This window comes from Pelodiscus sinensis, chromosome 5 (assembly GCF_052426305.1).
Source record: "Pelodiscus sinensis isolate ZL-2025 chromosome 5, ASM5242630v1, whole genome shotgun sequence".
NCBI lineage: Eukaryota > Metazoa > Chordata > Testudines > Trionychidae > Pelodiscus > Pelodiscus sinensis.
In genome coordinates this window covers 129,006,950-129,020,519 of record NC_143056.1, presented here as the reverse complement: position 1 = coordinate 129,020,519, position 13,570 = coordinate 129,006,950, and the positions used below count along the sequence as shown (strand labels likewise).

Below are 13,570 nucleotides of genomic sequence, written 5' to 3'. Positions count from 1 at the left end.
AGATCAAATAGTGGAAGAAAATAGTAAGAAAGGGTGAGAGTGACAGTTGTTAATGGAATCAAATTCCCCCAACAATTGCACCGTTCTTGGATCTGGCTTGCAGCAGGGATGGGACAAATCACTTCCGTCAAGTCTCCGACGTCCATCCCTAGGTGGGGAGCCCGTACCATGCACCGAGCGTGCCCGGTCTCAGCACTGCGTCCGTGGGCGCGCTCCAAGTCTGCCTGTTTTCAGCTTTGCACCAAACAGGCAGCACTTAGCTATGGCCCATTGATACCTGCTGGGATCTGGCCCATTGACTAGAGGGTGCTTGGTCCTGCCAGGAGGGTAGAGGATGGGACCTGATGAGCCCTCAAGGTCCCTTCCAGCTCTAGGAGTCCAGGATTCTGTGATTCCAGTAGAGTTCGGACTGGTTGTCCCCGGCTGGGATCCGGACCATTGACCCGAGTTGGGATCGGGCCCATTGGCACCCTCCAGAGCTCCCCCTGCTCCCCACACCCCCCTGCAGTGAGCAGCTGCCTGTGACAGGTTTGCACAGCAGCCTAGGCCAGGGGGCTGTGGCTTGGCGGGGGAGGGGAACAGGCAAGGTTGAGGGGCTCTGTGTGGAGGGTGGAGAAGGAGAAAGACCCCCCCCCCCGAGTCATCAAGCTGCCAGAGCCCACCCAGGTGGGGGATGGGCACGGAGGGGGATCCCACAGAGGTCGGGTTGGTAGCCAGGTGATGCAGCCACACCACCTGCACGGCACCCAAGTGCCCAGCAGGGGGCAGGTGGATGCTCAGGGCGGCCGTGTGGCCTAGTGGAGGAAGCTGTGACCGGGGCAGGGACAGGCTGTCCCACGGCCCCCCTGGGTGACTTTGGCCATGTCCCATCATGCTCTAGGCCTGAGGGTAACAGCGCAAAGTACTTTCTCCCTGCACTGGCGGGAATTTCTGCCACGCCCTGGCCAGAGCAGGGGGGTCTGTCCCCATCCCGCCATCGCTCCGGCTCGCCAGAGACCTGAGGCTGATTGAATGTGCTGCACGGGATGGGTCCAGCCACCCACCAGACGACTGGCGCTCGGCTCTGACTGCCAGGGAATCCCGTGGCAGTCAGCCTGGCTTTGCCCACCGAGATCAGAGCCCCCGCTGCACCCGGTGCTGCACAGAGCAAACAAGGGACAGCCCCTGCCCAAGGAGTTCACAGGCTGTACAGAGAACAGTGGGCAGGGGAAACTGAGGCACAGAACTGGGCTATGACTGTCTTGCTGTCCCGACTCCCACCTGCTGTCCTGCCCACTGGGCCAGCTAAACCCATCGTAACCAACACACTGGGGGTATGTCTACACTACAGCGCTAATTCCAACTAACTTAGTTCGAATTAGTTAATTTGAACTAAGCTAATTCGAATTAGCGCAGCTAGACTTAAAAACTAGTTCGAATTAGCGTTTTGCTAATTTGAACTAGCATGTCCACACAGAGTGGACCCTGAACCGGGGTTAAGGCTGGCCGGAAGCAGTGCCGGCAGGGCATCAGATTAGGACTTAAAGCGTGGAGCTGCTGTCTCAGGCTAGCCGAGGGCTGTGCTTAAAGGGACCCGACCCCCACCCCGGACAGACAGTTCTCAGGGTTCCCCGCTTGCAAAGCAGTCCTGGCTTGGAGTGCCCTGAGTGCCCACATGGGGGCAGAGGGCAGCTGCAGGGGGCATCAGAGACAGCTGTGGGGGGCACTATGGGGAGTGGGGGGGTGCCTATTGTTACCCCAGAGCTCAGCACTGGCCAGATCCTGCCCCCCAGGCTGTGGGTCCCAGTGCCCCTGCTCACCGCAGGCAGGGCAGGGCCATGTGACAGGGCCTGCCTGGTCGCCCCTCAGGAGCCCCAGCCCCATAGTGCACTGGCCCATGGCAGTGTGTGTGTGGGGGGGTCCCTTGCTCTGAGGGGCACCCCCCAGTGAGTATCTGGCAGGAGAGGAGAGAGGACCCTGACCCTGGCACCCGGGGGGGGGGGGGGCTGCCTTTAGCCCTGCTGGGAGCTGTCCTGTTCCCTGCGGCCAGGCACCCGGCCCTGCGGTGTAACAGTCCCAGGTTATCGGGGTCCCAGCGCGGCCGTTACTGTGTCAATCCCCTTGTGAAAGCGGCCCGGCCGGCGGGGAGATGCTTATCTGCAGGGAGCCTGCAGCCTGGGCTGGGGTGGGATGGGGGAATGAGTGTGTGGGGAGGGGAGAGCAGGGCCATGTGATTGACAGCAGCGCTCCGCAGTCCTGACTCGCAGCCCCGTGCGCGGCTGCCCAGCACCAGGCAGGGGCCTGTCCCTCTGACCAAGGTGGCGCTGCCCCTGCTGGGGGAGTTTCCCAGCTGGGGTTTGGGTTGCCAGATGGTTTAACCAAAAATACCGAATATCCCCCACCCCACCCCCCGAAGAAAAACACCCGGGAAAAAATTCTTTTGAGGAAAAAAAGAAGGGGGAGACCAAAGTTGTTAAGCAAAAAAAAAAAAAAAAAAAAAAAAAATACAGAACATTTTGGGTGTCTGGTATTTTCTGAATTATTTTACTGGACAGGAGGCAAAAAATCCCAGACTGTCCCCGTCAGTACCGGACACCTGACAACCCCAGCTGGGGTCAAGGGGCAGATCCCGGCTGGTGTCAATCGGCCGTAGCTCCGTGCGGGATGGAGAGGTGGGGGGGAATGGGGCAGACCCCAGCTGGTGTAAAGCGTCGGTGCCTCTTACCAGTGGGGTGGGTCCCGCTGCGTTGCCGTGTTGGGTGGGACGCTCCCCCCAGACCTGGGCACCCGGCAATGGGGCAGAGGCCCTGCCGGGGCCGGTCCCTGAGCAGCTCCAGGTCAGGTCTGGGGGCTGTGGGGCTGAGGCCAGAAGGGCCCGTTTGGAGCATCCGCTTCAGGCCCCATCGTCAGCCAGGGAAGGGCCCCGGCCACTGCGCCGCCCTCCCCCAGTGGCGGAACCCCCAGGAGTGAGATCCCAGGGTCCCACCTGGCTCACACAATGCCCCTTGATCCTTCCCACCCCACGGCCATCCTAGCCCAGTCAGCACCTCCAGCCCACCCCTTCCTGCTGGGACGCACCCCCTGCCATGCGCCCTGAGCTGCACCCAGCTGGGCCAGGCCCCTCTCTCCCGACCCCCAGCCCCCCTAGCCCATCCCTGAACTCCCCTGACCTCAGCTCTGGGGGGCCCCTCTCTCCCGACCCCCAGCACCTGCTCTCCCTGCCTTACACCTCTTCCCGGGACCAGGCTGGCGGCTCCCGGGAGCTTGCCCAGGACCGCAAGAGACGGGCACCCGCCTGGGCTAGTGCGGACATCGTGGACCTAGTCCACTACCTCCGCACTAGGCACAGGAAAGTGGCCGTCTAGGGCAGGAGAGCTGCCAGCCTGGCCACCCAGGAGCAGGTGTGCATGAAAATCAAGGTGGTCCACTGAGACCCCCGACCCTGAGCCCTCAGCTTACAATGGCCGTCCTGGGTCAGACCAAAGGTCCATCTAGCCCAGTAGCCTGTCTGCCGACAGCGGCCAACCCTAGAGACCCTGGAGGGAATGGACCGAAGACAGTGACTAAGCCATTTGTCTCGTGCCATCCCTCTCCAGCCTTCCACAAACTTTGGGCAGGGACACCACTCCTACCCCCTGGCTAATACTACTCCATGGACCCAACCTCCATCACTTTATCTCACTTCTCTTTAAACTCTGTTTCAGTTCTAGCCTTCACAGCCTCCTGCAGCAAGGAGTTCCACAGGTTGACTCTTTGCTTTGTGAAGAAGAACTTTCTGATACTAGTTTGAAGCCTGCTACCCATTCCGTTCCTTTGGTGTCCTCTAGTCCTTCTATTATGGGAATTAATGAAGAACTTTTCTGTATGCACCCTCTCCACCCCACTCATACTTTTATAGACCTCTATCATATCCCCCCTCCGTCTCCTCTTTTCTAAGCTGAGAAGTCCCAGTCTCTTTAGCCTCTCTTCATATGGGACCTGTTCCAAACCCCTCATCATTGTAGTTGCCCTTCCCTCTCCCACCCTCTCTCTTCCCCTCTCACACCTCCTTTTCCCAGTCTCCCCCAGTTTTGTTCAATAAAGAGAGATTCTATTTTTGAACACAATTGTCCTTTATTTTGTACATCAGGAAGGGGGGCTAGGGAAGGGTACGTGGAAGGAGGTGAGGGAGGAATGGGGTACGAGCCCCCGATGGGGAGGACTGGGCTTGCTCTGTGGGCTTCTGGGGGTGGAACCTCTCCTGCAGCCCCCCAATTGCCCCCTCTCCCCAGATGGCAGCCTGCGGCAAGTGCAGCCGGTCTGATGGCCGAGTGCTGTGATGTGCTCAGTGTGGGTACTCCGGGCACTCCAAGCCAGGACTGCTTTGCAAGCGGGGCACCCCTGAGAACTGTCTGTCCGGGGTGGGGGTCGGGTCCCTTTAAGCACAGCCCTCGGCTAGCCTGAGACAGCAGCTCCACGCTCTAAGTCCTCCTCTGATGCCCTGCCGGCACTGCTTCCGGCCATCCTTAACCCCGGTTCAGGGTCCACTCTGTGTGGACATGCTAGTTCCAATTAGCAAAACGCAAATTCGAACTAGTTTTTTAATCTGGATCCGTTAGTTCGAATTAGCGCTGTAGTGTAGACGTACCCTAGATCAGGGGAGGGGAACCTCAGGCCTGGGAGCCGGACGCAGCCCCTGGCTGCCTGCATCAGGCCCCAAGCTCAGGGCTCTCCCCCGGCTTTGGGGAACCCGCACTGGTACTGCAGCCCCCTCCAGTGCCCCACCACAGGGGTGGAGGACACAGAATGTACCAGGCTGGGCCCTGCTAGGCTCTGGTGTGGGAGGGGAGCGCGGGGAGTGTCTTTCTCCTTAGCTGGGGGCCACATCAGTGAGGGGAGGGGTCAGCAGCCCCCAGCACATAAAAGGTTCCCAGCCCTGGTCTATGGGGAGTTGGATGCCCCATCATGGCCACTAGGGGGCGACAGAAAGCAGCCAGTGGGTCAGAACCTAGGCTGGGGGTGGGGGGGGGGGCATGAGGAGTGCGGGGGGGGGGGGGGCACAAGGAGCTGGGAGCTGATAGCAGCTCTTTCCCCACCCTCCCAGCTTCCTGCCCCAGCTCAGTATAAGGGGCTGGGAGGGCTGGAAGGGAAGTCAAAGCTGAGAGGTGTAGGAGAGCCGGGCGTTTCTCAGTTTGGTCTCGGTGAGGATGGTGGGGGGGGCCCAGGCTGGGGGTCAGTGTGGGCTCCATGGGGAATGGAGGGGGGCTCAGGCTGGGGGTCAGTGTGGGCTCCATGGGGGATGGACGGGGGCCCAGGCTGGGGGTCAGTGTGGGCTCCACGGGGGATGGACGGAGGCCCAGGCTGGGGGTCAGTGTGGGCTCCATGGGGGATGGACGGGGGCCCAGGCTGGGGGTCAGTGTGGGCTCCATGGGAGATGGACAGGGGCTCAGGCTGGGGGTCAGTGTGGGCTCCATGGGGGATGGATGGGGGCCCAGGCTGGGGGTCAGTGTGGGCTCCATGGGGGATGATGGGGGGCCCAGGCTGGGGGTCAGTGTGGGCTCCATAGGGCATGGACGGGGGCCCAGGCTGAGGGTCAGTGTGGGCTCCATGGGGGATGGATGGGGGCCCAGGCTGGGGGTCAGTGTGGGCTCCATGGGGCCGGCACTGGGCAGTGAGGGGCTGTCCGTGGGGAGCTGTCGAGTTGTCTGTCTCATGGTGTCTCCCCCCAGGTCTGCCCGAGATGAGACTGTTTCTGGTGCTCGTCCTGCTGGGAGCAGTGGCCGGGGGCCCTCTCTGTAAGTGGAGCCCCTCCCCCGGCCCGGCCACTTTCCCCAGTGGGGACCCCCTAGAGGAGGCTACTACATGGGCCCCATGGACCGAGCATGGGCCGTACATCCCCAGACGTCTCCCTGAGCCCTGCTGGTCCCTGGGGCCCCCTGACCCCAAGCCTGGCTCTGTCCTGGCACCTGGGTCCCCATCCCCCACTGGCCCCAGCCAAGCCTGTCTCAGCCCCAGCGCACGCGCCCCAGCCCCTGATGTTTTACCTGCTGGTCCCCGCAGCCACTAGGGCATCTTCCCTCCCCCGCCCAGCTGTTGGCCGTCTGGGGTGCCCCATGGGGCTGGAAGGGCCCATTGGCCTCTCTCTGCCCCCAGCCCAGAGGGTCCCGGAGCCGGATGGACCAGACGAGCAGGGCAGCTCCGCTCTGCAGGAGGAGCCGGTGGGGTCGGTGCCGTGCCAGGGGGAAGAACGGGGCTTCGGGGCGAGAGGCGCTAAGCCCCCCCGTTACAAGCTAGAGAACACCCTCAGCCCACTGGCCGCTAGTCTGCACCTGATCCCCATTTCTTCCTCTTGCTCCTCTGCCGTTCATTGCACCTCTCTGTCCTCTTCCTTTCCCATGCCACTGTACACCAGGCCCCTTTTCCCCTGGTTCCCCTCGGAGATCCGGGGGCCTGTTGTTGGCAAAAGTTACTGTCTGTACAGGCTCCAGGCTCCTCTCCTTATTTCCTTTTCCTGCCTGTCCGTGTGTGTCCCGAAACACTGTTGCTGCTCGAAAAATATTCTGCTTTAACTCCGGGTATCCCCTACCTGGATCTATGGGTCCTAAACTCACTTTCATCGTTGAATTCAAGCCATCGAGCAGGGCAGTCTTAAATCCAATGTACCGAAATCAGGGGCAGTTCCTCGAACCACTGGCACAACCCCAGAGGCCATGGCCAAAATCTTCTTCATCATCACATACAGGCCCCGCGTCGGGCCTGGGGAACGTTATCGACCCCCCCGCACTGAGAGACAAGAGGCCCTGCGTTGGGCCTGGGGAACGTTATCAACACCCCCTCAGTGGGAGACGGCAGCGGGAGGGGGGTGGCCAACGCTGGTTTGGGGGAACGTTATCAACCCCCTACAGTGAGAGGCGGCGGCGGCTCTGGGCCGGGCCTGGGGAACGTTATCGACACCTCACTCCTGTGTTGTTCAAAACCTGATTCTCCCACACAGGTGAACATCGGCCTTAACATCGTCATCCTGCTGGCCTTTGTCAGCCCGCTGGTGGTGCTGCGGGAGTGCCGGCGCCAGGCAAAGGAGCAGGACGAGCCGCGCGCCGACCCATCCCCTCCGGCCCTGCACAAGGCTGGGGTGGAATCCTCCATCTGACCCCCCCTCCCATTGATCTGGGGGGGCTGTTCCCCCCACCAAAAGGGAACAAGGAAAGGGAATTAGGGCTGATCCCGGCCCCTCCCTCCAGGCAGGATTGACACTGCCAGCTCCAGCCAAACGCTGGCTGCGGTGCGGGGTCACGTTGGGCCCTTTGGTCCAGAGACTTGATTTTCTCGGTGTTTGTAGAGCCGGGTGGGTATAAATCCCTCCGTGCTCCGAGGTGCCTGGGGGCAGCGCTGGGGGGTATTTCAGGCCCCTCTCTTGGCAGGCTGCCTTCTAGCGCCCCCGGTTTCTTCTTTTTTATGACCGCGATTTTGTAGCTTTGTTGTAGCAGCGAAGGAGCCAGATGCTCCGGCGCCTTTATCCTGGAAATGGCATAAATGCTAACGCGGCGCTAACCCAGCTCTGCACGGCGCCCGTGGGACAGGTCGCCCCCAGCCCGTGCTGCCCACTTTGTGCCCATCTGTCTGACCCCCGGAAAACTCCCCCAGTGCTGGGGAACCCACCAAGCCCGGAAGGAGGAACCCAGGGTCCTGCTAAAATCGTGCCCCCTATTCCGGGTGGGGATCTGGTGGGCTCTGGTGCCCACCCCTGCTCGACTGCAGAGGCATCTCCTCCCACGACAAGCCCCCTCAAAGCCGCTCTCAGGGGAGCAAAATAGCTGATGCCTCCTGATAGCAGCCTACAGCATGGGCTGCAGCCCCCTGCTCCCTTCTGGGCCCGGCCTCTCTGAGCCCTTTGCTTGCTGGGGGGAGACCCCAGAACTGGACACGGTCCCCGAGCAGCACTAACTCCCCCTTCTGCCCCAGGTGGAGTAACCCCAGCCTCTCTCCCCACCCCGGCCACCCCCTCCCACTCCAGACTCCTGCCCCAGGAGGGCAAAGCCCCAGCCTCTCTCCCAGTCCCGGCCCCCCCTCCCACCCAGCCCAGCCCCAGCAGGAAGGAGCGAGGCCAGGGGTGCTGAAAGAAAAGCTGTTTTATTGCAGGGAGTCACAGGCCATGACCAAGAGTGGGGGCCAGGTGCTGCCTCCCCCTGGGGAGCTGTGGGGGGCTGGGAGGGGAGCCGACTCCAGGGAGCAGGGGTGGCAGGGTGGAGCAGGGAGGCCCAGGCCAGCAGAGCGATGGGGGCAGGGTGACCCAATGGCGGGAGCATCCCCCTCAGTATTTGCAGACAAAGGGCAGGCGATTTCCGCACTTGAGGCATCTCCACTGACCATCTGGAAGAGAAGGGGGGGTCAGTTCCCGCCAGGCTGGCACCTGGAACCCCCCCCGGCCCCGCCCCTGATCATCTTCATAGGAATGGCCAGACTGGGTCAGACCAAAGGTCCATCTACCCCAGTGTCCTGTCTGCTGACAGTGGCCAATGCCAGATACCCCAGAGGGAGGGATCACAACAGGGAATCATCACGTGATCCCTGCCCTGTCACCCATTGCCAGACTCTGACACAGAGGCGAGGGTCACCATCTCTACCCATCCTGGCTAACACCCATTGAGGGAGCTAACCTCCATGAATCTGTCTCACTCTTCTTTGAACCCTGTTAAAGTTCCAGCCTTCACTGCATCCTGTGGCAAGGAGTTCCACAGGTTGACAGTGCGCTGCCTGAATAAAAACTTCCTTTTGTTTGTTTTAAACCCGCAGCCAATTATTTTCATTTGTGACCCCTAGTTCTTATCTTGTGGCAATAAGTAAAAACTGTTCCTTATTCACTTTCTCCACACCACTCATGATTTTATAGATCTCTCGCGTATCCTTCCTTAGTCTCTTTTCTAAACTGAAAAGGCCAAGTCCCCAGATCCCTATGGCCCAGACGCCCGGTTCCCCTACCCCAGGACTCTTCTTCCCCAAGCAGTGACGAGATCCCCATCTCCACCCTGCGTGCCCCCAGTGCCTGGGGTGACTCACTTGCGGTGCACATGGACACACAACGTGTCCTAAAGCTAGCGGGGTACCCTGGGGCCCAGTTGGAGTAGTTCCAGATGCTGTGGTCCATCCAGTGGGTGCGCTTAAAGAACACCTGGAGGGGGGAGGCACAGTTGAACTGGGGTAGGCTCAATGCTGTCTCATCTTCAGGGCGCCCTGGGGAAACCCCCCTTCCTTGAGGGCCGGGGCCTTCGCACCCAGGAGCTACCATGGCCCTGGAGCCACACGGGGGTGGGGGTCTCAGTGAGGGGCTCTGGTTTGGGGGCCAGACCCCAGAGCAGGGTGCCCCTAGCATTTGCTGGCCCTAGTCTCTGCCTTGTTCCCCATCCTAGGCAACTGAAGGTCAATGGGCCCCAAGGAAACGACCAGCCAGATGGGGCAGCTGGGACCCACGGCTGAGCTGGCTGAGCCATCCAGGGCTGCCTCTCAGGGAGCGAGCGGGGACGGCCTGGGGCCGGGAGCTCTGGCTGGGATGCACTGAGCCGCCGTGGGGGTTGGATCCTCCAGCCCATGTTGCAGGCCCAGGCGGGATACGGGGGAGACTGGGGCAGCGGGGCTGGACCTCTCCTTACCCCTTTGGAGGCTTTCCCGCCGAGCCACACGTCCCTGCGGTTGGTGCGGGCGCGAACTGTGCGGTGCAGTTGCTGGTTGACTGCATGGCTGTGGATGGAGGCCAAGCGGCCGTGGTAGCAGTGGGAGCACAGATGCTGTGGGGAGAGGTGAGAGGGCAGCCAGGGACCCGGACACAATCACGTCCACCAGCCAGTGCCCCTATGCCCCCTTCTGCCCCTATGCCCCCTCCACTGCCCCATGTACCACCCACTGTCCCTACAGTCCCCACAGCCCTCCCATTGCCTCCATGCCCCCCGCCCTATGTCCGCAATCCCCCATGCCATCAAACTCTCCCTACACCAACCCTGCTCCCCCTCCAATGCCTTCACTGCCCCATGCTCCCTCCGCTGCCTCTCTGGGCCTCCCAACCCACCTCCTGACCCATCTGTGAGTCCCCCACCACCTGCCCCCTGCCCCACTCACCTGGGCACTATTAAAGGTCTGGGAACGGCTCACAAACACATAGGTATAGGTGTGGCCCCCAGTGCCTGGCACGACCATCCGGAAGGTCTCGCTCTCCGTGGGGCAGGGTGTCTCTGGCTCCCCAGACTCCTCCTCACCCTCTTCATCCGGGATCTCCTGCTCCAGGGCACCCGCATCTGGGGGGGTGGACACACCAGTGAACCCTTCCAGCCGCAAGACAGAGCCCAGCCCTTGAGCAATCCATGGATGCAGGGGGCTGGGAGGGGCCAGGGGACCCTGGTGTCCGGGCTGCTGAGGGTGGGGGAGTCATTGGGAGGTTAGGGGATGCTGGGGTCCGGGATGGAGAAGTTTGTGGGAGATTGTGGGGCCAGGGAACCCAGGTGGCCAGCCCAGAGTGGGGCTGTGGGTCGGTGAGAGCACAGATCTGGGGGTACTGGAGCCCTGTCCTGTCCTTGCTGGGGTCTGACCCAACCCAAGCAGGGTGTGCGGGAGGGGAGGTTCCCATTGGGGAGATGGCCTATAGATCAGACACCCCCCGGGGTGGGGGAAAGGCTGTAACCACAGGGACTTGGGCCCCAGAACTCACCCAGCTGGTGAGCAGAGACGGCCCCTAGCAGGGCAAGTGCCAGGACCAGGGACAGCTTCATCTTGGGTGGAGCTGGGGGGTGAAGTGCTGTGAGACACAGATTGACCCCCCCAAATTCCTCCCTCCCCCTCCGCGCCCAGACTGACCGCTCTGCTTAGAACCCCACCGCCCGGCACTGCACCTGCCCTGTACCACAGGCACCAGCAGTATGGGCACCCACTGGCTATGGAGAGAGACTGTCAGGGCATGTCTACACTACAAAGTTAATTCGAACTAACAGCCATTAGTTCGAATTAACTTTGAGAGGCGCTACACATACAAACCGCTAGTTTGAACTTAATTTGAACTAGGTAAACCTCATTCTACGAGGACTAACGCCTAGTTTGAATTAAGTAGTTCGAATTAAGGGCTGTGTAGCCCCTTAATTCGAACTAGTGGGAGGCTAGCCCTCCCCAGCTTTCCCTGGTGGCCACTCTGGGAAAACTCGTCTGCCCCCCTCCAAGCCCCGGAGCCCTTAAAGGGGCACGATCTGGCTACGGTGCCCGTGCCAGGTGCAAGCCTGCCAGCACCCAGCCAGCAGACCCTGCACCTGGCACGGCTCGAGCCAGCCACCCGCTGCCACCCAGCCCTCCACCTTTTCCCGGGACCAGGCTGGCAGCTCCCACCCAAGATCCTGCCCGGGGCCGCAAGAGGCGGGCGCCTGTCTGGTCTAGTGCAGAGATCGTGGACCTCATCCAGGTTTGCGGGGAGGCCTCCAACATCCACGACCTCCGCACTAGGCACAGGAAAGTAGCTGTCTAAGGCCACATGCGAGCCCCGGAGCAGGTTTCCATGAAAATCAAGGTGGTCCAGTGAGACCTCCGACCCTGAGCCCTGAGCTTAGAACATAAGAACATAAGAATGGCCGTACTGGGTCAGACCAAAGGTCCATCTAGCCCAGTAGCCTGTCTGCCGACAGCGGCCAACACCAGCTACCCCGGAGGAGATGGACCGAAGACACTGAGCAAGCCATTTGTCTCATGCCGTCCATCTCCGGCCTTCCACAAACAGAGACCAGGGACACCATTCCTACCCCCTGGCTAATACCACTCCATGGACCCAACCTCCATGACTTTATCTAACTTCTCTTTAAACTCTGTTATAGTCCTAGCCTTTGCAGCTTCCTGCGGCAAGGAGTTCCACAGGTTGACTATTTGCTTTGTGAAGAAGAACTTTCTGTTATTAGTTTGAAGCCTGCTACCCATTCATTTCATCTGGTGTCCTCTAGTCCTTATATTATGGGAACTAATGAAGAACTTTTCTTTATGCACCCTCTCCACACCACTTATGCTTTTATTGACCTCTATCATATCCCCCCTCAGTCTCCTCTTTTCTAAACTGTAAAGTCCCAGTCACTTTAGCCTCTCCTCATATGGGACCTGTTCCAAACCCCTGATCATTTTAGTTGCCCTTTTCGGAACCCTTTCCAAGGCCAAAATATCTTTTCTGGGGTGAGGAGATCACATCTGTACACAGTACTGAAGATATGGCGTACCATAGATTGATACTTTCCCTCCTCCTTCTTCTCCTGGCTTCCCCCTTCCAGCTCCCGCCTCCCAGGTTTCCCCCTCCCCTCTCCCACCCTCTCTCTTTCCCTCTCCCACCTCCTTTTCCCAGTCTCCCCAGAGGTTATCTCCCCCCCCAGTTTTGTTCAATAAAGAGAGTTTCTATTTTTGAACACGTGTCCTTTATTTTTTACATCAGAAAGGGGGGCTAGGGAGGGGTAAGTGGAAGGAGGTGAGGGAGGAATGGGGTACGAGCCCCCAATGCGGGACTGGGGTGGCTCTGCGGGCTCCTCAGGGTGGAAACTCTCCTGCAGCCCCCCGATTGACCACCCTGGATGACAGCCTGCAGCAAGTGCAGCCGGGCTGATGGCCGAGTGCTGTGATGTGCCGCGTGTGGGCACTCAGGGCACTCCAAGCCAGGACTGCTTGGGTCAGGGTCCCTTTAAGCACAGCCCTGAGCTAGCCTGAGTAAGCAGCTCCACGCTCTAAGTCCTAACCTGATGCCCTGCCGGCACTGCTTCCGGCCAGCCTTAACCTCGGTTCAGGGTCCACTCAATGTGGACATGGTAGTTCAAATGAGCAAAATGCTAATTCCAACTAGTTTTTAGGTCTAGATGCACTAGTTCGAATTAGCTTAGTTCGAATCAACTAATTCGAAGTAAGTTAGTTCGAATTAGTGCTGTAGTGTAGACATACCCTGAGGGAGAACAGCATGGGGCGTTAGCCTGTGCAACTCACTGCAACATGATAAAGAAACCAAGTGCACTGAACAATACCAGTGCACTTGGTTCTTATATCCTGTGGCGGGGAGTTCCACAGGCATCAAGGCAGCCTCAGGGGCCAAGAATGAGGCCTCACGAGCTCAGCCTGAAGGGCAGGAGCTGAGCAGCCCCTGGGGTCAGGCTGGGATTTTCCCCAGCCACAGAGAGATGAATTATGGGAGTCACCTCCCCAGGGCATCTAGTGCTGGCTCCTGAGAGCCAGGCCCTGCTGAGTGACCATCCTGCCCTGGGGTTGGTCCCCGTCTCTTCTCCCCACAGCCCCTGGGGCCACCCAGAGACCCCGCTCACCTCTGTGACAGCCACCAGTCCGGGGAGCTCTGCCTGGTCCAGCCGTGCCAGCCCCTTATACTGGGCTGGAGCAGGAAGCTGGCGATGGGGGAAGAGCCCAGCTCCCAGCCCCTTGTGCTCCCCCCTCCCTGCCCCCCACAGCTTGTGACACCCACCCTGGGCTGTGCCCCCCCCCCAGCTGCCTCATGTTGCCCCCTAGTGGCCATCAGGGGAGTTCACAAATCAGCTGTTTCCCCCGCCCCCCTGCCCATCCCAGCCCTGCTCTCAGGCTGCAGGTTCCTTGCAGATAAGCATCTCCCTTT

At 60.4% G+C, this 13,570-nt stretch overlaps 1 protein-coding gene across 1 annotated transcript; it reads right to left on the bottom strand.

The window, feature by feature from the left end:
* Positions 1 to 8,025: 8,025 nt before the first annotated feature.
* On the bottom strand, positions 8,026 to 13,350 carry LOC142829282 (proteoglycan 3-like). The gene is made up of 6 exons (XM_075928589.2): positions 13,269 to 13,350; positions 10,655 to 10,726; positions 10,069 to 10,244; positions 9,606 to 9,740; positions 9,016 to 9,127; positions 8,026 to 8,328 (listed from the first exon to the last, which is right to left on the bottom strand). The coding sequence occupies exons 2-6, from the start codon at positions 10,713 to 10,715 to the stop codon at positions 8,270 to 8,272; spliced, it is 543 nt and encodes a 180-aa protein (XP_075784704.2). The 5' UTR covers positions 10,716 to 10,726; positions 13,269 to 13,350; the 3' UTR covers positions 8,026 to 8,269.
* Between the last annotated feature and the right edge of the window lie 220 nt (positions 13,351 to 13,570).